Below are 18967 nucleotides of genomic sequence, written 5' to 3'. Positions count from 1 at the left end.
TGAAGTCTGATTTGTACATACTCAGTATATTTCAGTATATTTATACTTAGGTAGATACGTTTGTGTATGGATAAAACATAGGCTTGGGTTTGAATATATATTCTACAGCATTTTCAAATTCATCCGTTTTTGCTTAAAATGAGATTGATGCCAGTTCTGTTTTGTGCTGCTGAGCATTACTGGATTGGTGAAAGCTATCTTCTGGTCACCTTTGTGTGTAACCAAGCAAGACCAGACATTATTTCTTCATACTATATAATACTTCCTTTAATCTAGCTGACCTCTGATGTGAAAAGGTGATTGTCTATGTTCATAATGACTTCAGAACTATTAGAAATGTAAAATAGAATGCTTTTCTATTTCTTTTAAAGAAGGGAAAAAAACAGCTTTTGTTGATAGACACATCGGTTAAAGGGAAAAATTCACCACCTGAATGCCCTGCTGTTTCAAAAACTAAAATCTTCCTTTTCTGTTCCTACAACCCAATATTTCTTACGTTTCCACATTAGTTCACTGTTATGTCATTTACTAGAGCCATTTTTTTTCCAGTCTGGAAAGTGAATGCAAGTGGTGCATCAATAGTAATAACTATTCAAAATACCTCTATGGAACATACTTTGTTGAATGAACCCAGATCCGTTTCTCAGTATTTCTGAGCTTCTTAGACTCTTGAGAATAAATTTTGCATAAATTCTCGGGTTAATTGAGACCAGAAAACTCAAATGAAGTGTTAAATGACAGCTTTTTCTTAATGACCCTGCTCTGAATATTTGACCTCATCTTGTTTGCAAATCACATAGCCTCTAGCTTATTAGAAATAAACAGAGATATATGGTGCTTAATTAATTGCTGTATAGTTGTTGCAGAGTTATCCTTTTGTTACCTTTTTGAATTTTAATTCTTTCCAGCGTCTGTCAGAAAGGATCTGTCGAAAGAATCACTTCCTGATCTTCTGTATGAAAATCCTATATACCATCTTTTTCATTATCAGTCCCTGTGAAAGTCCATAAGGCCATTGCATTTACTATATATCAGAACAAAGTCAGTAGGAAGTATGAATTATCTCGTACTTGTCCAGCATGGTTGCCATCCCAAAAAATCTTTCTAAACTTAGTACATTGTAGTCCATCATGACTAACAGGACTTCATTAGTGTGGACTTCCAGTCTTCTGAACTTCTTCTGTTGTCACAGATAGGATCAGTTCAGTATGTATAATCTTTCTACTTTGACAGCATAGGTCATTTCTCTTCTGAAGCATTTTAGCATTTTCTTTGTCTTTCACAGTTCCCTTATTGACATAAGAAAATAGAAGACTTTGTTTGGATAGTCTCATTTACTATCATTAATTTTTTTCCTGATTTTTCAGATGTTTATTTGATAGCTGTGGTTTAATTTGTAGTATGTATAGTATAAAGGCTGCAGGGTTTTTGCTGTTTTTCATTTGTTTGTATTTTTGTGTGGTTTGTTGTATTATTGTAAACCTTTGAAAATGCAACTCAGAATACACTGCTACAGTGGAACAAATTAGCCTTGTTTTCCTCCTGCCATGTTCTCACAATTCAGATTACCTTTAAATATGTCTTTCCAGGTCCTGGACTTCCAAAAACTATATTGGAAAATCATATTTAAATGTTTGAAAAGGTCCACACTTAATCTGTGTGAAGACAAAGCAAATGACATCAGTTAAACTGCGTTCTTCATCTCCAGACTTTCTGGGAATAGTAGGGAAAGAGGATAAAAAATGTTGGGATAAAAAAGCTGGGATGTTGGGAAGTGATCCATTTGTTCCACGTTGTAATAAAATATAATCCTTTCCAGGTCACTTGGAGTAGAACCTCCAGATTCAGGACCCTGGTTAAAGGAATAAAGAAATAAAGATTTTAGTAGTTCTGTTTGTTAATACATAGTTAATTTTGTGTCCAGCAAAACTAGATCTGCAACTAAGAAACACTATTAAGTATTTTATTGCTGAGCAATTAAATACTCCATATTTTCATCTTTTCTTCATTTCAGTTGTGTACATAATTTTTTTTTAAGTCTACTGAAAACGCTGAAGCAATTTCATTGCTATCTAAAATAGCCCATTTTAATTCTGTTTTCTATCCCTCTATTTTAACAGTCATTCTATCCTGGCTTAACTATACCTATTCAGCATCCACATTGGAACAGATTGTTAGTCTCCACTCTTTGACTTCAAACAAAAAGCTAGTTTTTAGGTGTATAGGATCTTTCATTTGGTCTCCAAATGAACATGTATATGAAAGCTTGCTCCTGACCCAGGTTTTCTAAGCTCTTTGCATTTCTGGCATTGGAGAGGTAAATTTAAGATATGGGACTGTAGACCACCTGTCTAGGTAGCAGATAAAGAGAAAAATGTCTTCCAGGTTACTTAAGCCATTTGAAAAATAACTCACAGAATTTAGTTGCAATGGCTTGGTACTTTGATATTCATGGATTAGAATTATTGTTTAATATAAAATATTAATAAATAGAACACAGTGTGTAGTCTTGGTGATGTCCTAGGTCAAAGTGTTGGATTTTTCAGAATTACAAAAAGATTGTTTCAGAATGCCTACTGTGCCATGATAGTAATTTTCTAAGTAGGTAATTTATTGATTTTCTGTCTCTCTCTTCACAGTATTTAAACTCACTCATAAAATGCAAAACAGAATGGATGTACATCACCTTCACTCACTGTAGACTTTATTACATAACATATTTTTCTTCATTAAAATAATACATAGTTGATGGATCCGTATAACATTTTCTGTTCCTGCTCCACTGCCAGACCACTAACATCAAATGTGTTTTTCCATATTTGCTTTTCTTTATGTTTGGCAAAGATATAAAATTACTACCTTGGCCAGGTGCTGTTTTTGCTAATCAGTACATACTGTGTTTGCACACCTATATAAACACTGTTCTTCCTGTTTGCTTCTCCCCTCCTTCCTTCTCCTCTACAGGCTGGTGCTAATATGATGCTTTAAAACTGGTTATAGTTTTGGGCAGGAAGGAACAGAGTGTAAAGTTCTCTACAGTGTTGACTTAAGGCTTCCAGTTTGGAGAATCATTGCTGGCCTCGACAGGTTTTTAGTAGCATATGCTTTCACTTTAGACAAATGAAGGTCTTTCAGACTCCCTTATCCCCCTTCCAGGACCATGGCTGACTTCTCTTTATTCACTGTGAACTTCAGCTCACAATTAGTGAGCTGTTGAGTACCTGGATACTGTGATTGCTCTACAAGGTTCATGCTTGATAGTGATGCAAAAGTAAAGAAATTTTATTCCATCAGTTTCTCGTTTGGAAGGTTTTCACAAAGTTGTGATTAAGAAAGCTCATGCAAACACATCAAGCATAATTCAGCTAGCAAATAGAGTACTAGCCTTAATCTAGTTATAACAGTCTGGAAATCAGGGCATTTACTCAGGTCCTCAGATAGACTTCACAGCCTCTTCTGGGTGCAGCTATGACAGTATTTTTTGCAAGATCCTGGCCAGCAGTCCACCTCTGGAATGGCTATGTAGGCTGCAGTCATTGCAGAAATCTGAAATATGCACACATTCGTCAGTCAATCAATCCAGGAAAGCATGGACCTTTCTTTTTTAGCGTTTTTGGTGGAAAAAAAGTTAAACTCAAGGCTAAAACAAGAACTGGGATGCTACCCACTAGACTGATTTTTTTTTTTTTTTTCCCCATCTTAAAATGTACCTTGCAAACCTAAGGAGTTGACATAGCTAATGAGAGGAGAGGAAGAAATTTATCTCTGTTGTCAGTAAGGCTTATCTTATTTTGTTGCTTGCTAATGAGGATGCTGAACAGTCAGGATGATCATTTTGCCTCCTACATTCTCTGTAATTGGTAGGACCTTTTTAAAAGTATAATGTTATGATGCACAAGGTGTTCTTTGTTATTGTTAGAAATGACTTGCAAGCATCTGTTTAACTGCTAGGATTAAAGGTATTACTTAACTACTAGGAGGAATAAAATATACTTTTTTTTTTTTTTCATGTAAGAGTTGAGATAAATTTGCCCTCTTTTGGCCCTGAAAGTACAAGATTTCAGATACACAAAAATAAATTGTGTGCAGATGTAGACTTTATTTCATGTGTTGCAAATCAGGAAGACCAAAAAGTATGGGGTCAAATCTGAATAGTTTTATTGAGGTTTCAAGAATGATTATAATATACTGTTGGTTTGGGTTTTTCTTTTTTCTTTTTCTGTCTTACATGCTTTGGACAAAATACCAGATTAGATGAATTTTTAATGTAGACATCTCTTTGTGTCAACCTAATGTGCAATATTTTCCCACCTTTTTATATTTATATCTGTTCCTGGCTGGTTTTGGTATTGATGCATATTAAAAGATCAAGATGTGTCAGAAGAAATTGCCTAGCCCTCGTGAGAACAGGGGAAAGTACTGTAACCAGTTTAAATTTGAGATCTTAAATCGCTTCTTACTCTGAAATCTGTGTTACTTTTCAGGGCAGAATAAGATTTTCATGAAGATGGAACCGTTGATTGTGTCCCTTGGGAGTACAGTGACTCTTAATATTGCATGATTAGTAAAGGCTACATTAAGTACAGAATATGTACACTTACATCAAAATAGTTACCGGACTTGGTAACCAAAGCTTTTTGAAGGCCATAGACTTTCCAGATTCAGGTGCAAAGACTTACAGGAGTGTTTTGTTTACTTTCGAAGAAGGTGAAAGTCCATGGCAATCCTCCTGTGCAGGTCATGAGACTTCTAGATTTTATGGATAAAACATAAGTTGGGAGCAAGTTGTCTTTGAAAGATAAGTTGAGAAGCTGATGTTCAGATTTAGGTTCAGATTCAAGTTTTCAAAGCTGGAAATTTAGTGAAGATTCTACTTTTTATGAATGTTCAGTCTTTCAGATCACTTAGTTGTCCTTTCTGAATGATAATTTAAATATCTAAATTATTTGGAGAACATTCCATTTGTGTGATACAGAAATTCATTAAGTTGTAAGTGTGTATTATCTTACAGGATTACAATCACAATAGTACTGTTTCTGTCAGCTTCTACGTATTATCTCAAGCTGTTTAATAAGGTTTTCACATGACTGTTTGAGAGAGGTCAGAAATGGTTTCTTCTGTTTTGGCCTTTTTAGTAGCTCTTCCCTTTTTTATTCAAGAGAGCTCTTAACCAAGGCTGTCAGTACAGCACCAATATACATGAAAGGATGCAACAGTTGGCAGGGAAGTGACAGGGATAAAGAAGAAGGGGAAGAATTTGTTTGTCCTGTGAACCTTATAACCAGGTACTGTGTTACATATGTGATGGAAAGCCTTGGGTTGATGTTATTCTAGGAAATGTAACTCTCTGGTAATGATAATTTCAACAAAACAAATGTGTTCCGCAAGTAGAGGCAGCCAGTGGACGTGTGAAGTGCCACCATTGGTTAAAGCTTCACCAGTCTAGATAGGTTTATTTTGAAATACTATAGCTTCCTGAGTTAGATGCCTAGAGTTCATTTAATCCTTTATAATTATTGTGGTATTTCTTGAGTATCATTCCAGATTAGATTTTTCCTTATTGTGAGCCATGTCGTGACAGTGTTAGCAGTGGAAGATTTGCCGCCTTGTCTTCAGTGCCATGTTGCAGTAATGAGCAGTTCTTAACTTTTTTTTTTTCCCCCCCATAGTTCTTTCTTCCAACAAAATGCATGATTTTGATTGGTGAATATAGCAAATACGTGGGAGTCACCTGAACCTTGATAGAATAGAAGAAACTTTAAGATTAGCAAAACTTGTATTTTCCTCTTGAGCTTTCTGTGGTCACTTGATTGATTCTAAAGTGTTATTTTCAGTGGTTCCATACAGCTTGGAGGGTGGAAAAAGAGAATTTTTTTTTTGTAAAATGCTGTCTATAAGAGCAACATTCAAGCTATTTATTATTGACAGTGGTTGATTGAAACAGATGGGAGTAATATGCATATTAGCAGAAAAAACTGTTCTCACATAAAAATCTGTCAGTCATACCAATCTTAGGTGATTGAGATGGGGCTAAAATATATATATATATTAAATGTATAGCTCCTGGATTACCCTGAGGACAGGCCTGGCACAGCCAGTCACTCTCAGGTCAGATGCTGCATTTTTCATTTGATGTTTTCCAACCATTGCTCTTGACTGATTTCATCCTGACCTTCACCAATTCTTATTCAGTCTTCATTCTTATTCATGACCCATAACTTTATTTTCAGTTTACGTGGTCATAGCAGTTGGGGATTTTGAATATGCTTCTTAAATACCAAACACAGAATTTTCAAAGTCGCTTACCTGATGAAGAAATAGGCATCTGTTGACAAATACACTGTGTTAATGCCTCCATTGTAGCAGGTTAATGCATTATGTTTCTCAATAATAATTAAGAGTACTTAAGCAGAAGTTTAATCAATAGTATTGACACAATGTCTGCAAGAAATATCTTTGTTTAGAAAAATCCTGTGGTTCATCTTCAGGGCATGTTGCTGTCTAAATCTCCCACTCACCCTAAAAGAAATGTCATTACTTTGGTGAATTCAATTTGAAATAAAATAAAAAAATTGCATCAGGAGATGCTATGACTGTGTTAAGACTAAATGTTAAGACTTTAGACTGCCTTGACAGGGAAAAGTCTGTTAGGCTTTGTATTGGTTTTGCCTGGGATGGAGCTTATTTATCTTCATAACAGCCAGTACAGTGTTGTATTTTAGATTTGTGACCAAAACTGTGTTGGTTACACACCAGTGTTTTAGGTGAGATGTGCTTACACAGCATCAAGACCTTCATGGTCTCTTCCTTCTGCCTGCCCCCTAGCAAATGGCCTGGGAGTGGACACAAATAGGGAAGCTGACCAAAACTGACCAGGGAGATGCTCCAGGCCGTGTAACAGTGTGCTCAGAATTAAACTGGAGGGGAAACTGCTTTTTCTCAAGGTAGACATTGCTCAAGGACTATCTGAGCATTGGGCCAGTGGTGAGTGTTGAGCGGTGACTGATTTTTTTTTTTTTGCATCATTTGTACCATAGGCTTTCATTAGAAACAGATTTTTTTTTCCTTTTAAATATTAAATATAATTCTTCATAGTAGTCACTGGTTGGGGGATTTTCTTGTCCTATATGAAATCTGTTAATTTTGTTCAGAATATTCCCTACAGAAAACTACTCTGATTTTGAATCAGATTTGTTTGAATATTTCAGCTTGTGGTCAGGAAGAAATGTAGTAAGTACAGCATTTCACTACTAGCAGAAATGACTGGAAGGATTCAACTAAAAAAACCCTCATAGTTTTTCTTTATAGGATGACATCAGTGTCAATAAAAATTGACATGGGAGTTAGCCCATTTCCAGTTATTTTCCCTGCTGGCTGATCAAAATCAGCAAAGCTTGCAAATTTTTTTGGTGTTCACAGTGGTTCTCACTTGTGACCCCAGGGGAGCAGCTTTAAGATTAATATTTTAGTTTGTCATCTCCTTCTCAGAGGTGTGTAGCTGCTGTTCTTTGTTTTAATTACACGTTCTGCTTCTTGTCAGGTTGGCTGTAATAGTGGTATTGCTTGAGATCCTGCCGCATTCCAGAACTTTTTCAGAGTAAGCCTTTTTAACTCAAAATTGTCCTACTGATTAAAGGTCACTGCACAGTAAGATTTTTGGACATTATTGGGTTTATACTATCCAAGAAAATTACCCATTATAGAAAACAAATCAGGCTTTTTTCCTGTAGGGTTTTCAACATTATTACATACAAAGGTGGTTTTTTTTTTTCTCATTTGCATCTTCAGAGATGAAGTTTTTTCCAAAATGTACAAATTTATGTGAATTTAGTAATCTTGACTGTAATGGTTTGTCCTGAATATAAGCACTAAACACAGAATTGTTAGGGTTGGAAGGGACCTCTGGAGATGATCTAGCCCAATCCTCCCATTTAATATTAACCATCACGATTGAATGTAATTTAATACTGATTTTAATTTGTCGGGGTTTATGTATAAGAAGATACTTGCTTAAAAAGAATAAATTTGCTGAAAATGCAGTAAAGGTAACAGCATATTCCACAGCCCTTGCCCCCACCCCAAGATTAACAACACTTTGACCAGAGTAATGATCAGAGACAAGTTCCTATACTAGAATGACACAAAGATATGATAAAGTAATTTGTCTGATTCTACTGCTTGAAATTTGACACTCTAATTAATTAAACTATTCAGAAGTGTGAATAATTTACATTATATCATTGCTGTGGAGTACTGAATAAAAGAAAATCTCAGTAGAGCAGGAGGTATTTTTGTTCTCAGGATGCCTCATCATTGAAAAAAATCTTTTTGTTTTACTCTAATAGCCCCTTTGTTATTTAATATGACTGTTTATCATAAAAGGGCACTAGCATCAGAGATAAAACTTTTTTTCTTATGTCTCTAGCAAGAAAGCTTGTCCTACTTAACTGCCCATGGAAGAGATTTTTATAGTGCCTTGAAGAACCAATAACTAGGGTTGTTTTTATGTAATACAGATGTTTCTAGATCTAAGATTTTGCAAGCCACACTGAGAAATGTGAATACGCTGTGTTTGGTAAGCAATAAAAATATTGAATTGTTTAACTCTTAAGGTTATTAAGATAACTTATTTTGTCATATTTTAGGATGGTTTTTTGTTCGGTTGGTTTTTTTAAGACCTCATCTTCATGATTTAAATTTTATTTCCTATGGTCTGCAGAAGTCATTCTGTTCATGTGCAGCTTTCAGTTTTTTGTCAGCTAATTGTCTGCTGTGTTTCAGGCTGTGTTGATTTTCTTTCGTTTCTGTGTTTCTGGTTTGCGTATATTGAAATATGGGAGTTAAAACAGCAGGAATAATCCAGATGTATTTGATATGTTGGAGATAATACTATTGGAGCTAAAAGTAGAGGTAGTTCTTTTTTTAGAGAAATGTATGGAAATATTTTAGTCAATATACATGCAAAGATACTCTTTGACTCAAGAAAACCCCAAAGCCACAAATAATTGTAGTCCTGGAAAATATAGATAAATATCTATATTTTTGCTCTGAAACTTTATTGGAAGCATCTGCTGATTCTTGCATTTTTATAATTTTCATAATTGTCCATTGATTTTTTTTTTTGTTTAACATCTTGAGAAATTTTCTTGAAAAAAAGAAAATTCAAGTCAGATCAGTGCAGAATGTATTTAGTCTTGTATTTTGTCTTTTATAGCAGCATTGCAGTTTAGGAATGGTATTCCCCTCTCTAGTGCTCCAACCAAAACTGCAAAAGCATTTGCTTCCCCTCCCCCTTCAGCAGAAAGCTTGAAAGACAAAGATTATGGGTTGAGATGAGAAAAATTTACTGAAAACAATAAGATAAGAAAATTGAGTAACAGCAAGAATACTAATTACAAATAATCAAAGCTCAATTTGATTTCCTTCTCAGCAGTAGGTAGTTGCTAAATGTTTTATTAATGCATGTACAATTTAAATTGAATGCTTGTGTTTGCAAATCAGTCACTGTAGAGTGTTATCACTAATGTAAAGATAAATCTCTGCATTGAGCTGAAATATATTTGATTGGGCTAATAGAGAATGCAATGAACCTTTAATGAATGTGTGATAAAACAAATGATGCAATCTAAATGGTATCTCTAGAGACCAATTAGTTTCTTCGCATACTTGATTATAACAGTATCTTTCAGGTATTTGGTATGGTGGCTAAAGGATGTACTTTTCATTGTGCATGATAAAAGTCCTAAAGGTGACTTCATGGGATGTAAGAGCCTCTGATACAGCTTGTAGAATATCTGTGTTGGAAGGGACCTACAAGGGTCATCAAAGCTCAGCTCGTAGCTCTGCACAGGACACCCCAAGAGTCACACACTGTGCCTGGGAGCATTGTCTAAATGCTGCTTGAACTCTGTCAGGCTGGTGCTGTGACCACTGCCCTGGGGAGCCCATTCCAGTGCCTAAATACCCTCTGAGTAAAAAAACAGTTTTCTAATATCCAAAATAAACTGAAGAAATCAGTGCCTGCCCCTCCTCTGCTCCTCTTGAGGAAGTTGTAGACTGCTGTGTGATCTGCTCTCAGTCTCCTTTAGGCTGAACAAGCCAGGTGACCTCAACCACTCCTTGTTATCACTTCGCCTCTAGATCCTTGATAACCGTTGTAGTCCTTCTTCGGACACTCTCCAATAGCCTTATATCCTCTGAGTGGTGTGGTGCCCAAAACTGCACACAGGATTTGAGGTGAGCAGAGCAGGACAATCCCCTCCCTTGCCTCGCTGGCAATGCTGTGCCTGATGCCCCCTAGGACACACTTGGCCCTAGGGCAGGGCACTACTGACTTGTGTTCAACTTGAAATGAACCTGCATTTTTCTATGGCAGTGGTCTCCAGCATCTTGTTCCTAAGTCTGTACATAAATCCAGGCTTCTCCCATCCCAGGTGCAGATTAATCCAGCACTTTGCTCTCTTGAACTTCATGTAGCTGGTGATTGAGTGGCCCCTTTAATTTGTCAAGGTCTTTCTGCAGGGCCTCTCTGCCTTTAAGGGAGTTAGCAGCTCCTCCCAATTTAGTATTGTCTGCAGACTTACTCGGTATACATTTGAGTCCTGCATCCAAGTCCTTTTGAAGATGTTGAAAATTGGGCCCTGCAGAACCCTACTAGTGGCAGGTCGCCAGTCTGATGTCACCCCGTTCACTTTTACCCTTTGCACCTGAACCAGTTGCTCACCCATCACATGATGTGTTTATCCAGCTGTGAGCTGGATATTTTGTCCAGAAGGATCTTCTGAAAGACAGTATGAGAAGCTTTACTGAAATCCTAAAGGATTCCATCAACATGGCAAACATTTCTCAGGATATTTTGAATCTGAGTAGTTACCTCCTGAAGAACAGCTTGAAAGTTTTTCAGGTTGTAGATGGTTTATTCATAGGAATGATTTTCCAATATGTCCAGTGCAAGTGTTGCTATTCCTGCTGTGATACTAATACAGGGATGAGGCATAGTCAGTTACAGCAGCAAACACCTACATGTGCTCTAGAAATACACTGATGAAATTCCATAGACTACTGGCATGTGGGTTTCTGAGTTGCACATAGATGAGAGCAGATTTTTTTCATTGTTTTACTGACATTCAGTTGGTAAAGATACTCCAAAAGTGTTTCTTCAGAACAGTCTCAGAATAGCAGCTTCTCTGCAAGTCACTGCCCGTGAGAAAATACAGTAGATCTTAACTGGAGAGAACACAATATTTTGTTAGCTAGAGGGAAAAACAGTTACTGTCGTTCTGCCAGACTTTCAAGTTCATTCTTCTTTGCTGCAAATAATGGGGAGAAATAGATACCAATCTTTGGCCACAAATCTACAAATAGTTTTAGGAGTACAGAAATAAAGAATATTTTTAGGAGTAAAGAAAATGAGAAATATTTTTGTTCTGTAGTTTGCTATTGACATGACAGAAGGTCAACAATATGTTAAATTCTGTTCCCTAACACATTTTAAGACTTAAAAAGATGCTTAGTTTTGTACTAAGTGTAGCCTGCTTGAATTCGGCTGAGGCTTTACGATCTTGTGAAAAACAGAATTAATTCCTTCTTGGGAACTTTTAAAACTCCTATCCTAGAAAACTAGCACTATACAAGAGGCCAAAGCCATTAGAATACACCACCAAAAAAGGAAAACTATTCCCAGTGCAGTGTTGCTCAGTACATGTGTTTATTGTAAAAGCTGCCCAAACAGAAGCCAAAATAATAATCTGCTTAAAAATTTATGAAAAAAATAGCAATTGACTGAAAAATTTTAAAGAAAGTGTGCAGTATATAAAGTTGTTTGGTTTTGCAATCAAACTCCTCAGTGTCTGAAGGGAGACCACTTGAAAAGATTAATTTCTATCTCTGCAAAGTTCCAGCTCACACTATTGTTAGATATTAATGTCTTCAACAAGAATGCCAGCTGTTACATCCCTTTTCTAAATGCAACAATATTTTAAAAAAACTCCAAACCTGTATGTAACAATAAGACATGTAAAAATGTAACGGTATTGGTATATAGGAGGCCAGGGTGGGTTTTTCTGCTATTTCTCATGTTGACTCATCATCTGTGAGTCACTGTGTGTAGGTTCTTAAGTCTCTCCCTCACCTCCATAGTTTAATACCAGTTGAGTTTTAGTTTAAGAAAATCGTGAGGCAGTTTTCTTTATCTCAGGAATTCCTGCATATGCAGCTTGTGCTCCACAGGCTACTTAGGGCAGCCTTTACTTTCACTACTCATTGTTTGTTTGGCCTTTCTAAGGAAAGGATTATTATTTGAAAACCGGGTCTGAAAGGGTTGTTTGTTCTTCTGTTTTCTAATGAAACTGTGTGCTAGTTTTGGCTGTGTTAATTTTTTTCACAGTGGCTGGTACGGAGCAATGTGATAGATTTTTACTGAACATGGGGTTGATAATATGGAGATGTTTTTGTTACTGTTGAGCTGGGCTTGCACAGAACCAAGGCCTTTTCTACTTTTCGTACTGGCCATGCTGGTGAGGAAGTTGGGCCTGCATGGGAGGTTGGTGGGAGGAGACACAGCTTAGACCACTGACCAAAGGGATATTGCAAACCACATGAAATCATGCTCAGTACATAAAGCAAAAGGAAGAATGAGGAAGGGGAGGAATTTTGGGGTAATGACATTTGTTTTAATGAGGAACTGTTACTGTATGATGGGTACCTGCTCTTCTGGAGATGGCTAAACTCCTGCCTGTCCATAAGAAGCAATGAATTAATTCCTTGTTTTACTTTACAGTAGTGCATGGCTTTTGCTTTCTCTGATAAATTGTCTGTATCTCTCCCCATCAGTTTTCTAATTTTTACCTTCTCTCTCCAGTCCTGCTGGTGGAAGGGTGAGCAAGGGTCTGTGTGGTGCTTGGTTGCTGGCTGGAGACTAAACTGCAACAAACCAGTAGCAAAATAGCCCTTTAAATTAATGTTTGGGTTTTATTTTTTAACCCGAGAATATTTTTGAAGTAGGTACACTTTGCAGATTAATGATAAAAGCAGTGTGTTTTTGTCTGTTTTCAGTTGTCTTTGTACTTCAGTAAGAATAGCAGACTTTAAGAGCAGATTTGCTGTAGTGCTCAGTTCATCTGTGTTGAATTTGCTTCATACAGTTACCAAAACAATTCATGTAAGAGCATTATATATCTGGTTTTAATGCTGTGGAAAAAAATGAAGACAGCCAGGACAACCAGGCAATCATGCCCAACCAACATGGATTTATGAGAGAAAGGCGCTGCTTGACTCCCCTGATGTCCTAAGACAAAATGTAGATGAGGGGAAGGCCGTAGATGTTGTTTATCTAGACTTCAGTAAAGTGCTTGACACCATCTCCCACAGCATCCCCCTAGATCAGCTGGCTGCTTGCAGCTTTGATGGGTGGACTCTTTGATGGATAAAAATCTGGCTGAATGTCCAGGCCCAGAGAGTTGTGGTGAATGGAACTAAATTCAGTTGGTGACCAATTGCAAGCAGTGTTCTCCAGGACTCAGTTTTGGGGCCAATCCTGTTTGACATCTTTACTGATGATCTGGATGTAGGGATTGAGGGCACCCTCAGTAGATTTGCAGATGATACTAAGATGGGTGGGAGTGTTGATCTCTCCAGGGAAGGAAGGCTCTGCAGAGGGATCTGGACAGACTCAGTCAGTGGGCAAAGGACCCAGCGTGAGGTTCACAAAGGCAGAGCGCCAGGTCCTGCACTGGGGTCACAGCAATCCCGGGCAGCACTGCAGGCTGGGCAAGGGTGGCTGTCCAGCAGAAAGGAGCCTGGGGGTGCTGGTCAACAGCAGGCTCAGTGTGAGCCAGCAGTGGGCCCAGGTGGCCAAGAAGGCCAGTGCCACTTTGGGCTGTATCAGCAGTAGTGTGGTCAGCAGGACCAGGGAAGTGACCATCCCTCTGGACTCAGCACTGGTGAGGCCACACCTCGAGTACTGGGCCCCTCACCTCAAAAAGGGCATTGAAGTACTGGTGTGTGTCCAGTGAAGGGCAGCAAGGCTTGTGGGAGGTCCAGACAACTTGTCTTTTGAGGAACAGCTGAGGGAGCTGGGTTTGCTTGGTCTCGAGGGGGCTCGGGGGGATCTCATCGCTCTCTACAACCACCCTAAGAGACGTAGTGAAGTGAGGTCAGTCCAGATAGCACACCAGCTCTAGAACTTTGTAAGTTAAATTAATTGTATTTAATACAAAGCATATATACACTTGAGTGCTCTAATGGCATCTTTTGGTGTTGCAGGAAACAGCATACTCCATTCAGCAGCAGACAGTGTGACAAGTGCAGTACAGAAGGCAAGTCAGGCATTGAATGAACGTGGTGAAAGGCTAGGTCGTGCAGAAGAAAAGACAGAGGAGCTGAAAAACAGTGCTCAGCAGTTCGCAGAAACTGCACATAAGGTAAGATTTCAGCAGGATAAGACTCAGTAGGTTTAAGTCAGACATTTAACTGCAAGAGTTTGTTGAATGAAAGCATGTATCTATACTTAGTTGTATAAAGGCTTGAACTTAGCTTAGGGTATGTATCAAATCCTCCTTGTGACACCTTCTTTGCCTCTAAAAAATCCCTTCCGTCTGTTGGTGACTGCACAGGATCTCAAAAGTTATAAGTTTCATATAATAAACACTTGTCAGAGTTACTGCCAAAGACACTTAAAAAAAATCTGTTTGAGGAAAGAAAGAAAACTGTTGGATTAAGTTCTTTTATGCTGAAATACATTTCTACTATATCACACCAAATATTAATTTCTTTAAATAGCTATTCATAACCATATTCTTCAGTATCAGAAGTTTGTTAGTTTAGTTTCATTCATTTATTTGCCATCACTGGTAGCAAATGAGTGAATTTTAACTGCCCCTACCAGTTCTGTTTTCTAGGTAATTTCCCAGAGGGTTCATTAATCTCAGCTTTGTTAGCATCTATTATCTACAGATAGCAATTTTTTATTATGTGGAACCTAACCCTAAGCTCTCTGCTTGGTTTGCAAAGTCAGTTTGTCTACACATTTTTTACAGGTTTTAATTCTCTTCATCTCTTTCTTCTCCCTCTTATTCCTCGTTAAGTCAATTCTTGAACTATTTGAAATGGAAATAATTGGTAATCACAGAAGTGGAAAGGCAATCAGTCCTTTATTTTCATCATTATGTAGTAGAGCTCCTGAATAGGTGTTTTAAATTACTTGTGTAGAATCTCTGATTGTAGTTAACACTCAAAATCATTGGGTCAAAATCACTATTCTTTTAAGCATGTTTTTGTTTCTGGTGTCTTGCTCTAGCCTTCCTCACAGAGAGCAAAATATTGGAATATTGGGAAACAGCTGGGAAAGCAGATAAAGCCTGCCTCCTTGGCATGGCAGAGAGGCTTTGCCTGTGTGTCCCAGGAAAGGAAATAACTGTATATCTGTATGCAAAGGAATTAATAGATTTCAGGTATCTTTTGGAGAATTTGTCTTACAGACTCTGCTTTTCCAGACTAGCCACGTTAGGTTGATACAACTGTCGTTTTCAGTGATACCACTTTATTTTTTTTTTTCTTTCTTTTTCAGCTTGCCATGAAGCACAAATGCTGAGATACTGCCCAAAGTTGAAATCTTCTCAAGAGAAGCTGAAAAGGCTACAATCAGCAGCTTTTACAGGAGATTCAGCCTTCTGTGTGCTTTTTCCTTCCTGTTCAGTGGAGATGCGTTCTTTCAGTTTCTGTGCAGGAAAAAGTGTTGCATTTCTACTTTTCTGACTTACTTTTGTTCCTCTTTTTTAATATTGCTACACAGTCCTGCGGTACTTTCTACCTGTATTTCAGTTGTTACAGGAGTGAAAGCAAACATTGAAAAAGGACCAAATGACAAGCTGATCAGGATTAAAATAGTAATATTCTTCCATGGCTATACAAAAAAAAAAAAAGATTTAACTGATTGTGGACATGTGTGTGGAAATAAAATCCAAAGAAGGAGTATAATTTTCTTCATTTAATGTAGCATCAGCAGAATGTGAATGAATGTTAGAATTAAACATCTGGGGTTATAGCTATAGTGGAGGACAAACTGCTTTGTCCTCGAAAACAGAAGAACTTGTTTCTTCTAACTAATGTAGGAAGCATTGCATGTGCACCAGCATTTGGAAGTGCATATCTAAGTCTCATTCATATCAGCATTGTACATGTTCCTGTTTTCACTTTCACACCGATTATTTGAATAATATGCCGAAACCTAGAGAATGTATGCTTGAGATTTTAAAATTGAGGAAAAAAGTAATTTTTACATCTATACGCACATAGCTGTGCCTCAAACACAATCTACGATTTAGCAACCTTATAAAATAGCATTTCATTTTACCTGTGATTTTGTGGCTAAAGGCTTATGAAAATGAGAATGGAAAGGCCTGGGAAGATGAGAGTGCGCTATTTTCAAGACATCTGTTTTTCATAAATTCTGCAGTAAGAGAAACTATATGTCAGAAATTTGTCTGATTTTAATGACATTTGTGTTAGCAAGTTGTCTGATTTTTAATAAAGAGGCTTTCAAAAAAGCATGTCTTGGTACACTAGAACCAACTTCTAGTTTAAGTCACAGCTTTCAATATGTTATCACTGGAAGGATGACTCTACTTCATCTGTATTCATTACATGCAATATATGGACTGTATTTCTCGTACAAAAATAAGTAGGTTACCTTTTTCCTTCACAGCTGTTTTCTTAACATTTTTAAGATGGTCTAATATGCTTCAAGAATGAAAAGGAAAAAAAGAAAAATATGTCGCTTTTTTTCTTTTTTTTAAACCAGTAAACTAGAAAAGAAATCCTTGAAGAAGGTACAGCCTTCATTTTCTGAAAATGCCTGCACTTCATTTTTGCTCTCATCTTACCAGAGAAAAGCTGGCATTATGTGAATGTACTGTATTCATTATAGAATATGATTTTTGCATTATTAATGACACAACAGTCTAAAATCCTCAGAGCAGTGCTTGTAAGAGAGATAAAAGCTACTGTAGTAATTGAGAATATTTTACTTACCGCAAGCTGAAATAACTGAAAATCTCATGGAAATGCCCATTTCGTTAAAAAATGCTTGCCTGTAAGAAAGTATTCTCATTTGAACTAAGGACACTGTCTATGTGGCTGATTGCATTCAAACTTTACATCTGTTTTGTGGGGGTTTTTTTCCTATAATTTAAACAGTTTTGTATGAAGTTTTTTTATCTAATTTCACACTGGAAGTTGAGAGAATGGGTCATTTGTGCAGTACCGTATGATCATTTAGCTCTATTTAGCATCAAATCCAACAGAATCCAACAGTTACTAAATCTAGCACCTACTAAAATGGAATTTGGCCACTTCTGTTATAAATCAGAGCATGGTCATTAACAACACAAGTTCTGAACACTTAGTTGAGGTATGTGTAAGTAATGCCTACCCTGGAAATGTCTGAATGCTATTATGATGACTGGGTGTTTCTGCAATTAACCAGGAAAACAGTGTCTGTTCTTTAAACAGAAATTAAACTTCTGCTAGATACAAAATGTTAGGCTTTTTTTTTTTAAGATAGATTATAAATCAGTCAGGGAGTACATTTCTCACCACATAGATATCTATGTTCTTGTCATATTTTCCAGTCTTTTAAAACTATATTCTGCTGCTAACCTCACAAGTCTCTCTCTCGAGAGAAAGAAGTAGATTCTGAACTGCTGCCATCTAGCCAGTCCTCTAAGCTTGCAGATAATTAGAAGAAATGTCTAAAACCCAGGTCAGATAAACCTGAAAATAATTAGTTGTCTAAATTTAGATAAAAAGGCATATATTTTGAAGTGTTTACATAAATATCAGCTGGACAGGATGAGATCACAGTTGCACTGCTAAGTTCCAGACCTCTTGTGAGTTGAATTGTATTAAAACATTGCTTTAGTGCCACCTGAGTTTTTGAGCATTCTGGGTTGTTTTATATCTTCCTGTTAAGTCTGTTGTTTTTTATCATAACTCAGGACTTTAATCCAACCATCAAAAGCCATTTCCTAGGGGAAGTTTAAGTCTTCTGAATGAAGGAAAAGTGGTTTGTCTGTTTACTTTGTTCTTGCTGTTCATTAAACTACAAAGTTTGGTAGTTTTTAGAAAAAAAAATCAAGGTGTATACATGTTTATCCAAAGGTAAATCTTAGAGCAGTTTCCTTCTGGAACTTAGCTTGTAGTGTATACGACCTAGTATTATTAGATAGTCATGTACATAACATATACTATGATTCAGGTTAATGTTTCATATGAAAGAATGTATTTGTAAATTGTAACAATATTAATAGTTTCTTTATCTTTTTAAAGTTCTGAACAGAATAAAAATAATGTATTGTTAGACTTGACTGCTGTGCTGAAAACTCTGTCCTAAAAGGCTACTTTTGTGTCTAGCAAAAGTTGTGTATTATGTGAAATATTAACAAAAATGTGTGCTCTTAAAACTGATCTTAAAGGTAGGTAGGTTTTGCTATGATTTGCCAGAATTGTAATACTTGCTGATATCTGTTGCAACCAATTCCTTGGAAGTTCTCAAAGATGTAGAAATTTATTTTGTGCCATTCAGGGGAGAAAAAAAAGTGGGACTTACTCTCTTGACTCACTACTGGAAACCCTGATTTTTGTCATTAAATACTTTACTGTGATGAAAACTGTCTTTGGATTATTTGAGTTCTCTGTTCAAAAGGTCCATTATTTTTGAGTTAGGTTTTGATATTTCACTTTAGCAAAATTATATTGAATTCTAGCAAAACTGAATAAAAAATATTTTCTGCTATCGTGATAAAATTTTTCTCTAGAATACTGTAATTAAAAGAGAAGTAGTGGAAACTGGGTTAAAGCATTTCCTGTCTAAGCAGATTCCAGAAAATAATTACCATAGGTTGAAGTTAGCACCCTACCTAAAGGCTTTGTAGGTTAAAAAGAATTCTGATAATTTACTCTCCTATGAAAT

At 36.8% G+C, this 18967-nt stretch overlaps 1 protein-coding gene across 3 annotated transcripts in view; it reads left to right on the top strand.

The window, feature by feature from the left end:
• The window catches only part of STXBP6 (syntaxin binding protein 6), a 101371-nt gene extending 82706 nt beyond the window's left edge, over positions 1-18665 (top strand). For all 3 annotated transcript variants that reach the window (XM_066321449.1, XM_066321450.1, XM_066321452.1), the window contains 2 exons: positions 14263-14420; positions 15566-18665. In XM_066321449.1, the coding sequence (XP_066177546.1) occupies positions 14263-14420; positions 15566-15589 (182 nt within the window). In that variant the 3' untranslated portion in view covers positions 15590-18665. The remainder of the gene's footprint in view (positions 1-14262; positions 14421-15565) is intronic.
• Positions 18666-18967: the final 302 nt, after the last annotated feature.

This window comes from Sylvia atricapilla, chromosome 6, assembly GCF_009819655.1.
Source record: "Sylvia atricapilla isolate bSylAtr1 chromosome 6, bSylAtr1.pri, whole genome shotgun sequence".
Lineage (NCBI taxonomy): Eukaryota > Metazoa > Chordata > Aves > Passeriformes > Sylviidae > Sylvia > Sylvia atricapilla.
The sequence above is the reverse complement of the archived record's forward strand: the minus strand, read 5'-3'. Positions and strand labels throughout refer to the sequence as shown.